Below are 22,849 nucleotides of genomic sequence, written 5' to 3'. Positions count from 1 at the left end.
GCTTTTTCTTAGTACGTAATGACACATGGGTGATATGGTACTGGGAAGTTGAAGCTTTGAGGCAATTTTCAGATATTTCACCAAAACCGACAACTTTGGGAAAGCCTTGCGACTCAGTAGTTTGGAGCAGAAAGGCATGGGTACCCATTTTAGATTCAGTAGAATGTGTACTTTCCAAAAATATATGGGTTTGGGGGGTAAACATATATTTCTGTGTTTTTACCCCACAAAAATGCAGTCAATGTGTTGATTTCTTAGTAGCTGAAGTAAAGTCCTGAACAATTTGGATGTGCTAACTTCATATTGGTGTCTCTAAATGCCAGATACTTTGGTAAACCTATGCATAATGGGTATCAAACTGTTCAGTGGACCCCTGGCAATCATATTTCAGGTGCTTTTTCTTGGTACCTAATATAGTTTGGGATATGCGGAGCAGCAAAATAAAACCTTTGAAATGATTTTTCAGAATTTTGAATTTTTTTTTGAAAAACCGCTATGTTCAGACAAGCTTTTATGTTTGGTAGTTGGGAGTAGAGAGACATAGTTACCCATTTTGTAATCGTTAGAATGTGTACTTTTCAAAAATGTATGGTTTTCTGGGGTAAACCTACGGTTTCAGGATTTTTTGCCTTGGAATCTAAAGCATGCCGTTTTCTGCCTTAGTGCTTTCAAAATTCGGTAATATACTGCCGGGAGTTTTTGCTGTACAGAAATCCTAAATCTCCCTAAAACTATACATATCTGGTATTGGCACGTTCGAGAGACATAAGGCTTTCCAAATCAGTTGGATTTTCATCCCTAAAATGAAATATTTTTCTGGTATAAATTGATATACGATGAAAAATGGTAATTTTTCATTTTTTTTGGGTATTTAGCACTATAAATTTTTTTGCACAAGTGGAAATACATGAAAACTCAGGCAGATTTAGAAAGCTCAGTTTCTACCAAAAAAAACAATGTATAGTTTTCCTAGGTAAACTATAGGTTTCCCCTCAGAAAATGCCCCTTAAGTGAGAGAGCACAAAATGTTTCAAAAACGGCTGGCATTTCGCGTAACCAAAATGTGAAATTCTGCTGGCACTTAAAGGGTTAAGAGGCAATGCCACAAAGTTTTTGTAAACTTTTGACCCACGGGAAAATCAGATTAGTACATTTAAACTAAAATAAATTGGTATCTCACAATTGGAAATGGAATACAATTTGAGAACATATAATATATAACAAGATTTGCATTGCAAATATTAATTTCGCATTGCAAACTTTTAAGAAGGAAAAGTTAACTTTTTCATTAAGAAGTTTTATTACACATACTGCAAACTATCAAATTCACAATCGCTACCCTACTGTCGCGTCAGGGGCAAACATTTCGCACGGCTATTCTTTCTCTGACGGAGTCGCAGCTTAGGTTAGCCTGACTTGGATTTTACTACTGAGTGTTTTCATATCTGCCACTATTGTTCTGCGTATAGGCTACTGTCGGGAAAGGGAGGTGAGTGACACCACTCCAACTTGTAGTGCAGCAGTAAAGGTTGTAATTTATCAGAGCACAAGTCACATAACTGAGGACACCTGATGAATTTCAATGCAGGTTTCTGCTGGAGGACAACTATTAACCGATGCATTTTTTTTAAATAATGTTTTTTCATGACAAAATCCCTTTAAGCTTTTGCTTCAATTGAATTGACACAGAGGGGTTTATTTACTAAAATTTGACTTTTTCTCACTATATTTAAAAAAAAAAAAAAAAAATTCGGTGCAACAAAACAGAGCTTCAACTCAAATCATGCAACTTTTTAAAATTGTCGCTTTAAAAACTCAAATTAATCAAGTTCCTGCATGAAAAACTCGAAAACGAAAACCAGTGCAAACAGCACCAAACTATAGAGAATTATGAAGGTAAAAAACATGTTCCAATTGTTAAAGGAACCATCTGCCATTGACTTCAACAGGTTTTAGCTGGAGTATTTTCATATTTTTAGCAGCTTAGGAGCATAATAAATATTGAAAAAGTCAAGGTTTTTTTCTGCCCTTTAAAATTCGACAAGAAAAATTTGAGGCTTAATAAAGAGGCCCCAGAGTGTATGGTATGAGAAGAGTGAAGTCGTAACAAAAAAAAAGTAAAAAAATCCGAATATCTTTAGTTTAGGTGTAAACAAACTCTGTATGAGAAAAGCAAAGTACTTTAAAGATCTTGCAATTGGAAACCAAAACAGGTTAGAAACTTCCCTGGGGCCAAATAAATGAAACAAAAGCTAAAGCTTTTTAATATTTTTTTAAGAGTAGATTTGCAAATGACAGATGTCACAAGAAATAGGGAATTAACACAAAATGTCAGTGCAAAATATTTAACAGCGCCACAAACAGAAATCAGTACTACCGTATTTACCTAGGGAGGTGGTAGTAGGTTATCTTGATTGACTGCCTAAAAGGCTATAATTACAGAGAATGGAGGTCCATAAATCACTGATGTGTAAAGAATACAGTAGAACACTGCAGAACACTACACTAAAAAATAAACGGCACTGAGCTTCCAGTTGCACTTTATTCAATGCTGCTAGATATATTAATATTGAGCAAACCCAGCTTTTCATGTTCATGATTTGGAAAAAAGAATTTCCCCGACATCAGGGTTGCCAGTCCATGTACCCTATTTTATATACAATATTGGACGAGTCAGTAGAACCACCCTCCAGTTAGGAATATTTCAAACATCCCACCCAAAATTTTTTTTAGGATACTCTTTGAAAAGTCTATTAACTGCCCAGTGTTCAGCAAGACTTCTGGGGAAAAAAAAAAAACCATACACACACAAAAAAAGAAAAAAAACCCACCAACTTACCCTTGTGGCCATGCTTACGAGACATCTCCACGTAAATACTAAGCTCCAAAGAAAAAGTGTTGCCTTCTTATGATGTGTTTTTCTTGGATTTCAATGCAACAAGTTTAATTTGGCTGTCTGTTCATAAATCCCAAACCAGGCACATATCCTATGGTATTACTGGTTCTGCAAAGATAAAAGCAATTGCATCAACTTACAGTTTGGAACGGATATTAATATCATGGGCATTAACACACACCTCTTTTATATCTGACAACACCCTAATATGCATAAAAGTTTAGAAGGTATAAAAATAAACAGAGCAAAATATAGTGCACAAAGGTTAAGGCCAATGAGTACATGGGAGCATAATAATGTAATTGCAATGGCATGGACTAAGTACAAGCTTAGCATATGGAGGGGTATTTGTGGGTGTCCCATAAATGAGAAGTTGAACAGTGTTTTTCACAGCCTTGAGCCACTGTGAAAAATGTTTCTGATATAGTTAGTTAGCCAAAAATGTAAAGTACAAAGGCTGGAGTGATTGGATGTGTAACATAATAGCCAGAACACTACTTCCTGCTTTTCAGCTCTCTTGGTTTCCACTGATTACCAGGCAGTAACCAGAGACTTGAAGGGGACCACATGGGTCATATCTGTTGCTTTTGAATGTCAGCTGCATGCTGAGGATCAATTGCAAACTCACTGAACAGTTATATCCCATGTGGCCCCCCTTTAAGTCGCTGACTAGCTCAGAGTTATAAAATGAAAAGCAGGAAGTAGTGTTCTGGCTATTATGTTACACATGAAAAGCAGGAAGTAGTGTTCTGGCTATTATATTACATTTTTTGCTAACTAAATCAGAAACATTTTTTATTTTACACAGCCTATTTACACAGTTTTTATTTTCACACTAAACTGTTCCTTTAATACTGCATTTAGCAATGTAGAATGCCACACAATTCTTGCACCTGGTATGTTTTGTTGCCCCGGTTTAAACCCCAGTGAGGACATCAACATGTTGCACTTGCTTTTAATTGGGTTTCAGTATCAGTGACCTAGACGTGAAGCAGTCAAACATAGCGGCTACCAACTTTATGTAACTAGCCCTTTAAACACAAGACGTTCAGGTAAAGAAGCTTACATAGACAATTTGTATACAACATGCAATTGTCATCTTTACACCCCCTGATGGCAAGCAGTTTGGAAATCTATATACTTCAGTAACTATCATAATCTCCCGCACAAACAGCAACCATGTTTTTGATTTGAAAGCATTTCACAAAAGAAAAAGCAGATCTTTAGAAAATCTCCATGGAGTAAAAGGAGCAAGTATCCCTAAAGACATGCAATAACCTGGTTATAACACCATAGTAACAACTGTATCCGTGCAAGCAAAGAGAAAGGTGGAACATAAAAGCACTTTTTGCAATGCTGTTACAGGTGGATTTTTGACACAAATGATAAAGCAGATAATAAACTGGCTTACAAATAAACATACATGCTTCCTACTGCATTTATTACTCTTTACCCTAAACTTTTTTTCCATGATGAAAGCATCATTCTATGTAAATTTTCCAATATACATTAAAAACATCGAACCGTTCCTATTATGAAAATGTTGTTTGGTAATGTAAATATTATATGTTAATGTAAATCGCTACTGAAATCAGTATCAATCTGGGCAATTCATTTACTGATGAAAATGAATTTATTTTAAGACCTCCATTATTATACTATTGTAAAACACAGTGCAACACAACAGTATTGTCATGAATTATGATGATTTGCTCTATAGAAAACCATGACATTTCTAGCCAGCATAGCCTCCTGCATGCTCCATGAAGTCACAATAATGACCACTCTCTTTAACTGCTGTATTTAATGGTAGAACTTACTTAAATTGTAAAAAATAAGAACTGGGTAAATAGATAGGCTGTGTAAAATAAAAAATGTAGTTAGCCAAAAATGTAATGCAAAAAGGCTGGAGTGAACAGATTTCTAACTTGCCCATGGGCAGAAACCCATAGCAAACAATCAGTGCTTCGCTTTTTTCAGGCAGCTGCAGGTAGAACAATGAATGCAACAATCTGGACTGCCCATAGCCAAATTTGTGTGGTGTAGATAAATGACCCCCACTGAGTTTGCAATTGATCCTCAGCATTCAGCTCAGATTCAAAAGTAAAAGTTATGACCCATGTGGCCCTCCCTCAAGTCACTGATTGGTTACTGCCTGGTAACCAATAAGTAGAAACCAAGAGATCTGCAAACTTTGAGATGATGCAACTCTTGTCTTAAGAACAGTATCCACAAAATGGCTCCTGCCTGCTCGCTAGAACTATTTATTCCAAGAAGAAAGGAAACAAGATTCAAATAATTTTTTATAGTGTAAATAAAGTTTATTTTGCTTGACTAACATATTAAAATAGGATTTAGGATTTTTTTTTGGGTGACTGGTACCATTTAACATGTTATGCACTTGAGGAAAGATATCCATAAGGTTGCCAATACACAGACACAGTCCTACAGATTGTCTTTTCACAAACTCATCTTAGGAGTTGATGAGTCCTCTCTCTTATGGACACATGACTTGCTGAACGAATTTGTGTGTGCCGTGTTTCCTACCTCTTGCCCCAAAATGTTACTATATGAAGCAGTTATTCAGCTTTGGTTCAGATGGTTTAATTAAAAAAGCTACTATCTGATCTGTCATCAGACCAGAAGGTTTGCTAGTCTGGAAAAATAACAGCTTTCTTTTTGGAAGCACAAGAAAAATCTGCAGCCTACAAGATTTTATAAAATGTCACTAGAGATTTTGCAGCTTTAATGTGTTTTGCTCCTTGACTTAAAACAACAAAGTCAATATCTTGTGGTAACATCTGGCTAATTGGCTTTTGAGTAAAGCTGTCCCTAAACAAGCTATTTTCAGCCTGTTGACTGAATGCTGGGAAATAAGCTTGGCACACATATCAGCTGTGTTGTAAATGCCATTGTAAATATTGATCTGTCACTTGTATACGCAACCAGATAAACAGCTTTGCCCCTAGGATCCTGGGCAGTGGGACATCTTGGTATTCACTCTCGGCTCTGCCACAAACATCCTAAAATCAGTTCAATGATACTGGATGAACACTTCAATTCTGAATTTTATATTTCTGCTCATAGACCATCTACTTAGCACAGTAGTATCTGTTATTCTTATGTGGCATAAAGCAGTTCAGCACATGTGCATATGGTTGCAGATGGGATTGGAGTGATAAACCACACTGGTAAAACATTAAGCAGAACCTCAGAAAATTAGAAATAACTTTGAGCTGGTGTACAAGTGGCAATGCCCGGCAACACTAGGCAATCTGTTTATCCCCCACTATGATCAAACTTAAAGGGTTATGGGACAAATGTTTTTTTTTCCAAAACACATCAGTTAATAGTGCTGCTCCAGCACTGAAATCCATTTCTCAAAAGAGCAAACAGATTATTTATATATTTAATTTTGAAATCTGACATGGGGCTAGACATAGTCAGTTTCCCAGCTGCCCACAGTCATGTGACTTGTGCTCTGATAAACTTCAGTTACTCTTTACAGCTATACTGCAAGTTGGAGTGATATTAAACCCCCCCCCCCCAACAGCCTAACAACAGAACAATGGGAAGGTAACCAGATAGCAGCTCCCTAACACAAGAGAACAGCTACCTGGTAGATATAAGAACAGCACTCAATAGTAAAATCCAGCTCCTGCTGCGACACATTCAGTAACATTGAGTAGGAGAAACAACAACCTGCCAGAAAGCAGTTCCATTCAAAGTGATGGCTCTTTCTGAAATCACATGACCAGGCAAAATGACATGAGATGGCTGCACACACCAATATTAAAACTAAAAAAAATAAATAAAAAAAATACACTTGCTGGTTCAGGATGAAATTTTATATGGTAGTGAATTTTTGCAGTGTACCACAGGACGATATCGGGTTAATCCGAATGTTCGACTCTGGGGGCGAACGATCAGATTACAATGATGTGAATGTGTCACAGGACTGTTTAAAGTAGCTGTTGTGGTCCTGGATCGAAGAAAAAAAAATCAAACTTGCTTGATCGATATTTGGCCGATTTTTGGCCTGATATTGATCGGTGGACCCGTCGGAAGCCTAAAGGACGGATATCGGCAGCTTTATTCTGACCGTGTATGGCCACCTTTAGATTTGTTCTACCTTTAAGCTCTTTTGCAGTTTTCTTGTTTTCTAAGGCTAGGGCCACACAATTGCGGCTCTTGTCCTGAGGCAGAGAATCCACTCCCCTGCTGCACCTATGCGCTTGCATTGCCTGCAAGCACAGTGGCGTAACTGGACCCCTTGGGGCCCTGGAAGGAAATTTACAACTGGCCCCCCTTACCCCCGCCTCCGGGCTGGAACACAACATTACTGACCAAATCTCATAGGAATGGATTAAAAAGTTATTTTTACTTCTTGAAACTGGTACAGCATCATTCAAAGTTGTGTTAAATGCTGAAAAGGACATGGATATGGATCCAGAAAGATATTATATATAGTGATGGGCGAATCTGTCCGTTTAGCTTCGTCGAAAAAAATTGCGAAAAGGTGAAAAATTTGTGAAATGCATTGAAGTCAATCGGGCGTCAAAATTATTTTGACGCATAGCAATTTTTATACGAGCGACAATTTTTCCATGCGCAGCTTTTTTAGCCAAATGTATAGTCAATGGGTGTCAAAATAACGCGCAACAATTTTCATGCACTTGACAATTTTTACATGTGGGACATTTTTGTTACATCTAATTTTTTTCACAGGCAAATTTTCACAGCAGTTTTGCAAATCAACTGGCAGGTGGCGAAATGAGGAAATTCGCCGCAAATTACAATTACATTGTCCACCCCTTAAGGCAAGTCCACAGCAAACACTCCCCTCCTGTGCAACGTTGCCCCGCCAACTGGCTGGATCCAGGACCCCATTGGACAGATGAGCCATGCTGCTCTCTGCCTCTACAACAGCTGCCAGGCAGGGGGCGGGGCAGGACCAAAACAAGGAGGACTTGGCACCGAAAAAGCAACTGTTTGTGCGCCTAGCGTGCGCGCCACTGGTGACGTCAATGATGTTGCTTTCAGCGCGCCATAGAGAAACCAGCGATCTGGATCAATGGTAATGCCTCTCCTGGGTTGCGGGCCCCATCAGGGGTGCGGGGGCACCATCCCTGATGCAGCTGCACCCCCTACACCCCTGGTAGTTCCGCCACTGTGCAAGCATAGTCTCCACTCCACCAAAATGCGTCCTGCCTACAGAAGAGAAGGGGAGCAGCTGGGTTATCAGAGAATCTGTATTATCTGACCCTAGCCTTAGTATGGTTTCAATTTCAGGACTTGGACATGCAGAACATTGGTTCTGCTTCTCTCAGCCTCAGAGTTTTTTTCTGCAGAGAAAATTGGATAACCTTTTTCCAGCCTGACTGAGAGCAGCAGAGTCAACACCCGATGTTCCCAGGACTTTGGGATAAAGGGTTTCACATTCATACAGACTATCAGCTGTAGTGAATGCCAACTATCGGGTGAAATGGCCTCACAGATAACATAGAACTAGCAGTTGGTCTCTCCAGATGGCATGAACACTTCTGAATCCATGCTTGTATTTACATTATTTTCTTCATATTGGTTTCTACTGTAGATTACCATCATGCAAATAATGAATATTAAGCAAATAAATCTTTCAATTGGGATATGGTAAACTGTTTCTTAATTGAAATAACTGGGTCAATATAGTTTTACACCTGGGGGGGAGGGCGTCTACCAAAAGGCTATGCTGTTTAAACAGTTGGAGACAAAAAAATGTGCAATAGCTGGATCCAGACAAAAAAGATCATACATGCAGGAGCAGCCCAATGACACCCAGCAACTGATTAGAAAATGCAGAATTCTACTGCTGTAGTGCCGAAAAGCATGTTGTTTTAAACTTGAAATAGTTGTTTGTTGTTACTTATTGCACTACACAGGGCAAACTGTTAAAGATGGAATATGCTTTAAAAAGTAGTGTTTTAGGCTGATTTATTGAATATTTATGCATAAACCTTAATAATCCCTCCCATCTCTCTGGATTCTCTGGCTGTGCAGGGGAGCCGGCGGCACTCGGCTCACTGCACTGTAGGATAGGAACCAATCAGCAGCTAGGTTGACCTGATAGGGAACCGAAGCCGGCCTTTGCTTGTGTGACTGCAGGGCTGCAATTGCCTGTTCCCCTCCCACTGTGCTTCTGACAGGGACCGTTAGAACACACCCACCCCTCATTTGAAACTCAGACCAGAGCTCAAATAAAGGAGCAATTTTTGAAGACAAAATTAATTTACAGCCAAAAGTAAAACCAACAACATATATTAGATATGATTGCCTACAAAATTGGGGGTGTTTCATTTATCTTATATATCGCCTTTAACTGATGTTAATCAAACGATCAGTCCACAGATAAACCCCTTGTGTGGTTGAAATCTATTGGGCAACTCAACATAAGGTATGGTCTAGTAACCTATAGCAACCAACCATTGCTTTCCAAGGCAATGCTTATTACATTACTTAATATCTGCATTGTAGCAAGAAAAGACAAAATCTCTGTAGAGATAATACTGTAGACTAGGGATGCACCAAATCCACTATTTGGATTTGGCCGAATCTCTGAATCCTTTGTGAAAGATTCGGCCAAATATCAAACCGAACCCAAATTAGGAGCAGGAAAGGAAAAAGTGTTAATTTTTCTTTTTGTTATGATTTCCCTACCTGCCCCTAATTTACATATGCGAATTAAAATTTGGATTGGCCAGGCACAAGGATTTGGCAAAATCCATCTGAAAAAGGCAGAATCCCGAACCGAATCCTGGATTGCTGAGGCTGCCAAAGCACTTACCACAAGAAACACCAGTGCTGGTTATCTTCAGCTTTCTTGCACACTATTTTAATGACATATACTTTCACAATTACTTACAAATATAATTTTTGGTAGTTATGTGGTTGCTATGGGTGAGTCAATTAGCATAAACTACTAGTCAGTTAAAAAAAAAAAAAAAAAAAAAAAAAAAAGACTAAATTCCATAAAATGGAGAAGAAAAAAAACTCCAGCCTCCATCCCCCTCCACCCTAAATCCCCATTCAATAACCATGACTGGGAACATATCACTCCTGTCTGACTAGGCAGGAAAGTTGAAACCAAAGGCTGCGACTGCCCAGCTGCACAAAGGAGGCCTGTGTGAAACAAGACAGCCTACCTGAAAATAATCCCAGCTGTGGCAAAATGTCTCTAAAGGGAACGTTTAACCCTTTCCCTGCCAGAAGAATCAATTGTACATGTCATTGCCATGAAAGATTTTTCAGCTGCTATTCATCACTAACACAGAGTCAAGGGCCAAATGGAAAATATTAGCAAACGTTGACAATGGACAATATACTAAAGTCGTAAGGCTCTATCAGATTCCAGGGGGTTGAACAGCTCAGCAAGCAATGTTGACAGCCCATTTCAAAAGTGTCTGCGTGCGTGGCACAACTATAGCAATGATTCTCCAAGATCTAGAACAGGTACCCATTACCCATCCAATCTGCTTGGAAAAGATTAACATTTGCTAAAGGCTATAAAATCATTGGCAGCAAAGATCAGCAGATTTCTCATTTTAATCTTTGAACGGATCTTTGAGTCCTGCGGAAAACTGGAATAAAAGCATGGATGTGTTTCAAGTAAATGTGCATATGTTGCTCCCTGGAAGTTTTAGAACGCAATGACACACATGGCAATTACGCCAATTATTTTAAGCAGCTTGAAAGACAGGGGCCAATAAAAACTCAAGACTGCCCTGCAGTGCCTGCTGTCCCAACTAAATAAAGGCATTCACAGACTGCCAGCTAAGTAACAAATGCCTGACATGCAGTTGCCACACAACCGAATGGGGTGGTGAATTTGAAGACTTTGTAGCCCTCCCACGACCAAAAGGGGTGATCCTGGAGCTGCTGGCACACTTAAAACTTTAGCGTTGGAGCGGTTCAAAGGGGGCAGCATCACTCGCGCAAGGAGTGCTATATTGCTCTCTGCACTAGCGGAGCTGAATTTACGACTTTTTGCCACCTCTGTAAACTGGCAGCTCACTGCTGCCTGAGGCAACGTTTTTACCTTGCCTCATGGCAGGAGCAGCCCCAACTACTAAGTAAAACTGGCATATGGAAATTAAAAAAAAAAAAAACATGTATGTACATAAATTCATTAATAAGTGTCACTGCAGAAGGATAGCCACACAAATATCTACCTGTAGAGAACCCTTTTTGCTGGGTAGGGTGCTTAACAGTGAAGGGACCATCCGCCTGTGATCCAAAGCACATGTAGCAAACCAGGTACACCAAATTTGAAGATTAGTGCATCAAATTTTCTTTAGTGGCCCCAAAAAGTAGATACATGCAAGGCAACGTTTCGGACCCCACTGGGCCCTTTCTCAAGCCTGACCTGTGACCTGTACAACACCTAGTGATATAGTGTAGGAAAGGGGGGGGGGGGGAAGAGTCTTGTGGGTGAAGCCCAATTAAGGTAATTAAGTGAAGGATAGCCATCTGCAAAAAAGCACTCACCAGAGTATCACACACCAACTATGCAACTCACCTTCCTCTAGGTATAAAATGAACGATACTGCCTACCAGTATGTCTGTCAGTACATTATTAGCCTGCATATGAGACCACAACAACTGTCCTTTATACAGGCCAATCAGAATCAACCAGATATCAATTTTCTAACAGGAAATTGCCTTTAGGTTGTATTCATTTTTTTCGGATGGATGGAACTCATGTTCTGAAGAATCCGCCCAGGCCCTCCATTTGATCCAATCATTGACCCAAAGACCAAACAAACGAATCAGCTGGATGTAGCTCACTGCTTGAGTGGATAAATTGGCTACAGATCTGGCTTCTCTTTACCTTTTAGAAAATGCAATGGTGTAGTTAGCAAATTTACAGAAACTGGGGATGCATTCTAACAGAAATATATATTTCACAGATGTGGCTCAACAATAGATCTCCCATATACAGGACAAGTTGCATTCAAAAACAATTGCCTGGCAAAAACTTCTAAACCCTTTGCCATTTTAACATTTTATTAGGGAATCAATACATTTCCCTTAATTATTTAACAAAGGTCCACTCATCTGGCAAGGTCACAAAACCATCTCATCTTCTCCACTGTATGGCATGCATAAAATAAAGGCCCCCACACACAGGCCAATAAAAGCTGCTGACTGACCGAGTCAATCGGATCAGCCGATATCACCCACTTCAATGTGGGCATATTGGGGAGAGATCTGTTCGTTTGGCGACATCACCAAAAAAAAAACAGATCTCTGCGTCTATGGCCACCTTAAAGGCATGATGTGTACAAGCTATGTACCCTAAATACATCAATTTTAAAATGAAGAAAAATTATTTTCTGGACCCTGCTTTAAAGAACTTAAACATTTAGAGGCAAGTGCCCTTGTTTTGATATACATGCAACAACAAAAAAACTGTACAAAAAAAACATACTTGAACTAGCACATAAGTAAGTAAAGGATTTGAATGGCCCTGTAAAAAAAATACTTGTGGAAACAATAAGGTTGAGAAGTGATGGAGAGAATGTACACACAAGGCATTCACTTTTACCCATGGTTGACATGGTATGCATTCCAGTAACTAACCACCTGTCAACAGATTGGTCAACAAAATACAGCCACAGCCCACGGAGGACATACATCATATCTACACACTTATCCATATATTTGCGAGTCTGGTAGCCACTGTTTCATTTCACAATTATTTTGGTTACTACTAAAGGAACAGTAACATCAAAAAATGAAAGTGTTTTAAAGTAATAAAAATATGGTAAAATACCGTATATACTCGAGTATAAGCCGTCCCGAGTATAAGCCGAGGTACCTAATTTTACCTCCAAAAACTGGGAAAGCTTATTGACTCGAGTATAAGCCGAGGGTGAGAAATGCAGCAGCTTCTGGTAAGTTTCAATCAAAAAATTGAGGGTTTCTGCTCCCATTGGAGGTGCCGGCGTCTCGGTTTTTGGATGCCGGCGACCATTCTTGGACGCCAGCGTATATTCTTGGAGACTATTCTTGGACGCCGGCGACTATTCTTAGGTGCCGGCGACTATTCTTAGACGCCGGCGACCGTTTTTGCGCTTGACCCGAGTATAAGCCGAGGTAGCGTTTTTCAGCATATTTTGGGGGCTGAAAAACTCGGCTTATACTCGAGTATATACGGTATGCACTGGTAAAACTGTTGTGTTTTCTTCAGAAACAATACTGTTGTTTAAAAAACAAATAAGATGTTGTGTAGCAATGGGGGCAGCCATTCAGGAGAAAAGGCTCAGGTTACACAGCAGATAAGCTCTGTAGAACATAATGGTGTTATCGGTTATTCACTATTTAACCTGTGCCATATAGCCTTTTTTCAGTTTCAATTTGCTACATAAGGAGCTTGTTTATATAGGGTTTCTGAAGCAAACATATCAGTTTCACCAGGGCAGGGCAACATTATATGATATTTTCATTACTTTAAAATACTTTTTTTGGTGTTACTGTTCCATAATGCTAGCTTCAGTAGCCCGTTGTAAATACTGGAAAAACACTACATTAGAGGCACCAAAGCCCTAAAGTACATATCCTAAATAAGTAAAAACTCCAAACAGAATGATTTTTTGAATTTGACAATACCTGCTAATGTAAATGAATGGATATGCAGGTAACATTCAACACAATCCTGGCACAAGCTATCACTGCCCAACATTCATCCTGAGCTACAGTTAGAAACAGAGATTGGCATCTGAGAGCAGCAGTTTCAGGAAAGTACAGACAGTTGCTTATGTGGATACAGCCACAATGGTCACAGCAATGTATTCTGAGACAGTTCTGCAATAAATGCTTCAACACAGGTCTTTACACATGTCCAAATTTTACATGGGTTTTTTGCTACAGGTACACACACACACACAGGTATGTGACCTGTTATCTAGAATGTTCAAGACCTGGGGTTTGCAGGATAAGGGGCCTTTCCATAAATTTTAAGATCTAAAGAAATCTTTCAAAAAATAATTAAATCCAATAGGATTGTTCAACCTTCTTTAAGCATTAATTACATCTTAGCTGGGATCAAGTACAATATATAAGATATCTTCAGTTAAATGCATTCTAAACTAAGTAATGGCCGATTTTTTTTTTCTTTTGGAATTTTGGTTTAAAGGAAAGCACAGCCCTGCTCTAGATGCTAATCCTGCCCATAGTTACAAGGGCCATCAAGCATCAGTCACTTTATGAAACTGCCTGTTCATTTTCAGATGCTAAAGAATGTGAACGGCTCCCTCTTAAGTCTGTTCTACAAAGCAAGCGATGGGTTTGTCCCCTTTGGGAAAAATGTACTTCATGTTTCCAGCAGACAGCAATGACATCATTTCGGCAAGACGGTTTTCGTTTGGCTAATAAAACTCAATGGGGGAGGTCAGTGGGTGGAGAACAGCCAAATTAGTGCCAGATGGCACCAAACTTGAGCAGATCACCCCAAAATGTCCCGTTTGCTCCTGTTCCACAAGTGTGCCGTATGAGAGGTGACGCTGCACCGAAATCAGTCCTTCTAGCCATTACCCCTACATGAAAGGGATTCCCTGTAGAGGCCACATAAAGGGATAAAGAATGATTTGCAAATATGCAACAATTCTCAGCCTTTCCCCAATAATGACGAGATCTCTGAGCTTCTCCCACCATCGGGTCTCCATCACTGGACACATGTACCTTGTATCTAGGGTTGTCACCTGGCCACTATTTTACTGGCCTGGCTGCTAAAAATGATGGTTGATCCCAAGTTATTAATAGGGAAAAAAGATAAATATATAGGAAGGCTGGTATTTTTTTCTGGAAAAGGTGGCAACCCTACTTGTATCCGAAGCATTCCAGTGTCACCCTGCAACGTGAGCACATGAGCAGCCAGCCCAATCTTACTGCAGTCCCCACACATGCAGCATTCACACTCAATCCACTATTTTGGATTCGCCAACCCTGTATTATTCACGAAAGATTCGGCCGAATACAGCAGCAGCCATTGCTATGCTCTCCCCTTGTACAGATAGCTCTGGCCCTCCAGCAGCTGCAGGCTCCAGTTGTATTGAGAGAAGGGTGGGCCACAAGTTGGACACCACTTGCCTATAAAAAGACAATGCATACAGTACTGAGCTGTGCTGCTTTGGCACTAAATCTTCTGCTCATCCATTGCTATACACACTGCGGCTAGAAAGCTGCTGGACTACAATTCCCAACAGCCTCAGCCCTGCACGCAAGCCATTAGCATCCTCAATGAATAATCTCCTCTGTCTGCCCCAGAAGCCTCTGCAGCCACATTCCTGTGCCGTTCCCCGGCCCCAGCAACTCACAACACACACCATGGCAGCAAACGTGTGTTCTCTGCTCTCTCTCGGGAGTATTAGGGGCCTGCTGGTGGCGACATCGGTGAGGCGTTGCTGAGGCCAGAGAAGCCTCACACCTGAAAGACCATTAAGATAAACGGTCTTAAAAATGCTTACTGGGGCTCACTCGCTCCCCTGTTGCCCACTGATGGGCGCGCCGAGCTCAAGGCCGACCTACAGGATCATACCTTTACAACGCTGCTGAGGGGTCCGACCGCAGCTCAATAGAAGCGCCGTGTCTCCGGTGATGGGCTCCGAGAAAGCAACGAAGGAGGGGGAATCTCGAACGGAGTTGGAAGGCGGGGATTGGGCCAAGAGAAAGAATGGACGCGGGGCGGGCATTATAGTTTCGGCCAATCGAAATGGCGGATTCGGCGCGCTTGGAAGGCGGGGCCAGCACGAGAACAAAAACTCGTAACCCACAAAGTGCTTTTCAAGAAGAAGGTGAAGTGGGGCGGCGTAAAGCGTCTTGCTTCTTCAAAGAGTGCGAAGTTATGGCGGAAATAGTGATCAAGCTAGCTTTTGGACATTTTTACAGACCAAAATGATCATAGGTTAATATAATAGTACTATGGCTTGGCTAGAGCAATGGATACTGTTCATATGCTGACTGACTCTTGTCTGTGGGGGCGGGGCAAAGGATTTGAAATCAAGGGCCACTGTCTGGGCTCTGTCCTCTGCTTGGTCATGTTCAACAGAGCTGCACTTTCATAGGGGCCTGGGCTGGAAAATGATAACCATTGTGCATATGGTGTGGTGAAATAGACTGTGAAAGGGTCAGCAGAAGGCTGAGAAAACAGTGTGTACTGTGGAGTTTGGATTAGGTTGTGCTGAAGTTCTGTGACTACTGGACAACCTAAAGCAACATTTTTCTAGCCTGTACCCCACATTATTGTCAGGTGATTTACAGCAGTCATCAATAAAATCCATAAAAATGTATCAATTGTGGACTATCATGAATAACCCAATGTGTAGATGGGGTTGCCACCTTTTCTGGAAAAAAATACCGGTCTTCCTATATATTTATCTTTTTTCCCTGTTAACAACATTGGAATCAGCCATAATTATTACCGGCCAGGTGGTGCCAACCCTATGTGTAGAGGAGATTAATAAGAAGTCATTCAGACAGTAGGGAACCAGGGAACAGACTGGGAGTATGTAACTGGACGTGGAGCAGAACAAAACATGGGCAGTTGAAGGATTAGGCAGGCAGCAAATAAGCAAGTCCAGAGACAGGTAGAGGCCAACATTTACATGACAAACCTCAAGATGATAAGGAAATAATAGATACTAAGGTTCAGCAAAAGTGGGGACTAGAAGTAGGAACAGGGCAGCCATCAGGGGGGAGAGTTGTAGGGGGCCCCGAGGGTAAGGGGGGCCCTGCCACGCCACACTTACTTGATTGGACGGCCCCCCATCTTTCTGAGAGCTGCTGACTTTGGGAAGGCATGGACGTTTAAGGGGCCCTGGCCACCAATTTTCTTATAATGGGGGGGCCCTGGCCACCAATTTTTTTTTCTCATGGGCGGCCCTGGCCACAAATGTTTTTTTATGGGAGGCCCTGACCACCAATATCTTTTTATTTTTTATGAACATGTGGGAACCATAGCCACCAATATTTTTTTTGTTTTTTTTACTGTAGGTGGGGCTTGCAGTGGGCGCAGCCCAGGGGGCCCAGGAAATTTTGTCGCCCTGTGATTTCTGATGGCGGTCCTGAGTAGGAACAAGCATAGCATTCAGGCCAATTGTTCATAATTGTTCCTAAGTGGCCAATGAGGCAGCTGAGATCCATTACCCAAAATAGGAAAGACAGGTCTAAAGCTTAATTTTATCAGAGACCTCTTGGCTGAATTACCAGTTCTATGGTAATTGAAGGCTAGCCAGAAACTGATAGATAGCTGGCTTGAATACCAGCAATACATTACAGGGACAATAAGGCCCTTATCCTCCCCAGAATAGGCTACTTAAATCTGTTTCTAGCTGGTCTCTCAGATTCTTATCGTCACCCTCTGTTATTCATCCTTAAAGGAAATGTAAACCCTCAAAACAAAGTAATGTAAAACAGAGTAGAGTGCTCTTCTGAACACATTGGCAATTTGTGTTCATTTGTTTTTTAACAGGGAGTCTGGTCTATTTATTTTCATAAGTAATTTTAAAAAGATGCTGTTTTTCAGTTTCTTACATAGCTTTATAGGACTGCATGGTGCCTCAACAGGCCTCTCTTCTGCTTTGTAGTGTTGCAGTCCTGAGTTCAACCCCCCCCCCCCCGAAGCAATGGTATCTCCAAGGAGGTTGTATGTTCTCCCCTTGTCTGCTTAGGTTTCCTCTAGGTCAGTGGTCCCCAACCAGTAGCTCGTGAGCAACATGTTGCTCTCCAACCCCTTGGATGTTGCTCCCAGTGGCTTTAAAGCAGGTGCTTATTTTTGAATTCCAGGTTTAGAAGCAAGTTTTAATTGCATTAAAACTAAGTATAGTGCCAAGTAGAGCCTCCTGTAGGCTGCCAGTCCACATAGGGGCTACCATATAGCCAATCACAGCCCTTATTTGGCACCCCAAGGGACTTTTTCATGCTTGTGTTGCTCCCCAACTCTTTTTACATTTGAATGTGGCTCATGGGTAAAAAAGGTTGGGGACCCCTGCTCTAGGTAATCATCCCTAAAAACATAAAGGTAGGTTAATTGGCTTTTGACTACATTAACCGTAGTGTGTGAACATGAAAGGGAACTTAGATTGTAAGCTCCACTGGCACATAGACTGATGTGAATGTTGTATTATCTCTGTAAAGTGCTACAGAAATGTGCCTGTTATATAAAGAACAAAATAATAAAAAATTAGCTCTCGCTCTTGATCACCATATTCAAAGGATAGAAACTAGCACCATCATACCTTAAAACAGCCCCAATACCCCAAAACACTCACTTCTACCATACTGTTGGCATAACCTGTATAGAATCAATGTAGATAAATATATTTTTGAGATTATGATTTAGTGGGGACTCAATGTGCCCTGTAGGCTGGTAAGGGCTAGATCAGGCATAAAATCATGTAACACCTTTACCTACTGTTCAAGCTGGCAAGGCAAGTTCCAGGTCCTAAATAAATGGCCAGTATGTCTATTTTGCAACTGTAGTTTAAAAAAATAAGACTTGCGTTGAACATACTTTTTGCTTACTGTTATTATTAGGAAATATATACAGGTTTTATTTCTTGCTCTAAACAGGGCAACATTTTGAAAATTAAACTAAAGTCACATTCTACTTCCTGCAAGTCAAACTAACCAGCAGTCCACTGAGAAGCCCTCTGTATGAATAAACTCCTCCCTTCCACCCAGTCTTATATGTTTCTAGTTAAAACATTTAGTTAAAGGAACAGTAACGCCAAAAAATTGTCCAAAAGTAATCACCATAATGTACTGTTGTGCTGCACTGGTAAAACTTTTGTGTTTGCTTCAGAAACTCTACTATAGTTTATATAAACAATCTGCTGTGTAGCTATGGGGGCAGCCATTCAAAGATGAAAAAGGAGAAAATGCCCAGGATACACAGCAGATAACAGATAAGCACTAATGGGATTCTTCAGAACCATCTACTACTGACCTGTACTTGATTGGCTGCCTCCATGGCTACACAGCAGCTTGTTTATAAAAACTATAGTTGCGTTTCTGAAGCAAACACACCAGTACACGATATTTCTTTTAAAACACTTTAATTTTTTTGGTGTTACCTTTCCTTTAAATGGTGATGCGAGTTGCACTGGTCTCTGTGCTGTAGTGTAGTAATTATCTGTATTAATTACTAATCAGCCTTAAACCGTGACATTTATATTCTATGTGTGCTATATATTTTGTGTTGGTCCCTAAACTCACTAACTGACAACAGCACAGAGAAAGTGCAATGAATCAGCAGAAAAGAAGATGGGGAGCTACTGGGGCATCTTTGGAGGCACAGATCTTCCCTGCTAAAGGGCTGTGGTTGCCTTCGGCCGGTACATAAGGCCAAAACATTTCTAGCCTACTTCTTTAGTTTAACTTTTCATGTCCACAGTAATCTACTCTTGTATCTCAGCAGTTAGTGATAGGACACAGCCCAGTTATAGGACAGGGTTCAATAAGCCACTGATTAACAAACCAGTCATCATCAGCATTGCAAATGTTCTCACTGTAGATTATGGCATGTCTCTGACATTACAATCTGATTGTTTAACAATTGATTAAAGGGCATGTAAAGGCAAAAGAATAAAATACCATTTTTACTTTCTTCAGTGAAAAAGAAACATGTATGCAGTGAAATTCCCACATTGTTTTACTTGCTCTGACTGCTGTGGATAGGAAACTTCAGACAGTCCCTAGCTGCTCTGCAGGGAAATGATCATACTTTTGAACAGCAGGGGGTTTACTCCTCCCCCACCACCTTAATTCCTAGCCGTGCAGAACTCAAGCAGCTTTATTTGTTTTCGTATAGAGCAGTCGGCAACTGTGTAGAGATTCGGATTGGATTTTATTTTTGCCTTTACATCCTCTAATGTTTCCAACTCCAGCTGCAGGGACAAAGATCATGGAGCCAGATTTAAACAGATAAACTGGGATTCTCATTGAAGGATTATTTTGCTGCAGCCACTGGTTCTGCAGAGTTGGAGAAAGGTTGTGTCAAACAATACAAAAACTGTAAAATCCACATTAGATGACATCACAACCCAGTGCAGTCTGCATATTCTGATTCTAATTCTTGCTGTATTGGCTTTTATGGCAGATATTATTTGATTTGTGCTGTTTTGATAATTTATGACGATCCCTAAACTTAGCCTCCCAACAGAAGCCCAGACCACACTGAGCATGTGTATGGTCTTGGTCTTGCAAAGGTTGTTTAACAGTTACAAGATGATGACTCCCTGCGCCCAACTTTGAAAGCATAAATCATTTGTTTTATTAGGCTTGTGATGCAATAAGTTCATATTTATGTTTGGTATGCAAAATACAGCATTTTAAGCCTTTAAGAACCTGCCAATGACAAATCAATGGTCAGAATGCTTAGCTAAATGAACTAATGATGCCTGGCATTAGCAGACTTGGTAGAATATGAACGTAATTCCCAGTAAAAGACCTTCATTCAAATTAATACATTGGAAACAAAAGAATCAGTAAAGGAAAAATATATAAAACAGGAAGGGATGGGCTGAACAAAATGGCACCAGCCTTTCCCCTGCTAATCCTTTATGAACTCTTTGTTCACCCATAAACTATGCCTACACCCTTTCTGAGCCTGCCTCCTGTGACTCATCCTGCGACTCATTCTGAAACCCCTTCCCCATAATCCTAGCATGTTACAGTATGTAAGTACAGTATGTAATGTATAGTATGTGCAATACAGTTTCTGGTATAAACAGGGCCCCTATCAAAAATTTTGGGGCCTTATACAAGTTATTTGTCGGGGCCCCTCATAGCACAAGTTTGTACAAAAATGTTGTTCACACCCCTTGGATGTGCTACACAAAGCATCAACAAACAGTTAGGTAGATATATCTATGACAAAAGGTAGAATCAGATGGATGTTTGTCTTTTTTATAATACAAAACAAACTCACAAAATTATTTTAACTGCAAAGCAGGCATGTAACTATATAGGAAACAGACCCTGCAACTGTTGCGCGGCCTAGGATCCATACCAGTGGAACTTTGTTCAATAATCTGCTGCAGTATATGTTTATGGTAATGTCTTGTTCTCAAAATTTAGAGGCCCAATGATCTTGCTGTGCTTCGCAATTACTAGTCACTCCACTGCTTAAAAGTTATGTAGGAGATAGCTCATATAATTAGGTAAATAGATTTCAATATAAACCATTTTACTCTAAACAGTGCTGTCAAGTTTTTTACATGTATTGGACTAATTATATCTCTAGCCAAACTTTGTCCAGGCCTGGGACAGGCCATGATGTTGGCCCCTGGGGGCCTCCCAAAAGCCTGTCCAGCCTGATCAATATCTCCATTCAATGGATTCTGTTCAGATCAGACACAAGTCTTCTTGGGTGTGCCTTGGTAATAATTGCGCCCCCTGTGTTCTATTTATTTATCTCCATATTTCCACAACTCTTTTACAGATATTACACATCAAACACTAGTCCCTGCCCCAGTGAACCAAGGTACCTAAGGTAACTTTCGCATTCACCCACACTAGGTCACATTTTTATCAGGAGTCAACCTGCTTTTATGTTTTTGGAGAAAGAAAGAGTCCTCAGAGGAAACCCACACAGACACAGGAAGGACACACATACTGAAACCCAGGACACCCCGTGTCGTACCCACTAAGCTAACGTGTCTGCCATAAGTATGGATCAACTTTCATTTACAAACTTTTTATTTAATTTAATTTAATGTAAGACAAATTAGTTTATATACTAAAATTAGATTTCTGTTTCATTTGAATGAATATCTTCTAAAACAATATAATGAAACCTGCATACCTGGGATTAAAATGTTTTTGTGACATTCTACATTTACTTATTACTTCATAGTTTCTAAATGATATAATACTGTTGAATACCATCAGTGGTGTAACAAGATGTTACTGGGCCCGACAGCAAATTTTAGGGCGCCCAACATATCCAGAGGTTGTCCTTTTTTACCAGAATATTTTGAAATTGCTCATTAATTAGGGCCTCTTGGGGCCCCCTGTACCTTCTGGCCCCCCTGCAGCTGTTGGGTCTGTTTCCTCTTACACCCCTGAATACCATCAAGTGTTTTCTGGGAGCATGGGAATAATTCAAAAAGACATCTACAATTTATAAAAAAAATATGTATTGTACAAAACATTTTACAGACACTTTGAAAAAAAAAAATTATTCACCACACAAACTGTTATTTTTGAGTAATCTGTAATTTTTAGAAAGTTCCTTTAAAATGCAGTTATATCTTGTATATGGTCCGTTCACATTGTCACATTAGGCATGTACCAAATTCATGATTTTTGGATTTGACCATATATCGAGCCATCCAGAAATGATTTAATCGAAAAATTGGAATACTTCTATATGTATCTTTATATATAGAAATTTTAGGGAAAAAATCTATACTTTAAAAAAAAAACAAAAAAAAAAACAACTTTTTTCCAGCTGTTGTGTAGTAAGGAGGTTGGAGGATACCCAAGGATCCATATGATAAACACAGTGAGCCAAAATAATAACCAGAATATTATATGTAAGTTGAGTGGAGAAAGACCAGGAAAAACACAGTACTTTGCTGCAAAATATCCTTCAATCAACACTACAAGTTTGGAGCAGAAATGTATCTGCTCGAAAAATGTAGTGTCGATTAAAGGATATTTTGCAGCAAAGTACTGTGTTTTTCCTGGTCTTTCTCCACTCAAGGAGAAGAATGGGCAAGCACTCCTGGAGCCACTCGTGAGATAAAAGGCAACCTTATTTCATCAAGTTAAAATCATAAAATCCTGGCGCTTTTCGTATCTTACCATATGTAGTCATAAGTTGAGTCATCCACTCAACTTACATATATTGACCATAGCATGTACCTTGGACGGGGTACCGGAACAGACATATAGGAATAAAGTCAAGTTGGG

The 22,849-nt window shown here is 40.1% G+C and overlaps 1 protein-coding gene across 1 annotated transcript in view; it reads right to left on the bottom strand.

Moving 5' to 3' along the window:
• Positions 1-15,558, bottom strand: part of spats2.S (spermatogenesis associated, serine rich 2 S homeolog) — a gene marked incomplete at its 5' end in the record, with an annotated part of 66,364 nt that extends 50,806 nt beyond the window's left edge. Inside the window, 2 exon segments of the mRNA NM_001086506.1 lie at positions 2,840-3,004; positions 15,471-15,558. Of these exon segments, the coding sequence (NP_001079975.1) occupies positions 2,840-2,864 (25 nt within the window).
• Positions 15,559-22,849: the final 7,291 nt, after the last annotated feature.

The sequence above is a fragment of the Xenopus laevis genome, chromosome 2S (assembly GCF_017654675.1).
Source record: "Xenopus laevis strain J_2021 chromosome 2S, Xenopus_laevis_v10.1, whole genome shotgun sequence".
Lineage (NCBI taxonomy): Eukaryota > Metazoa > Chordata > Amphibia > Anura > Pipidae > Xenopus > Xenopus laevis.
The sequence above is the reverse complement of the archived record's forward strand: the minus strand, read 5'-3'. Positions and strand labels throughout refer to the sequence as shown.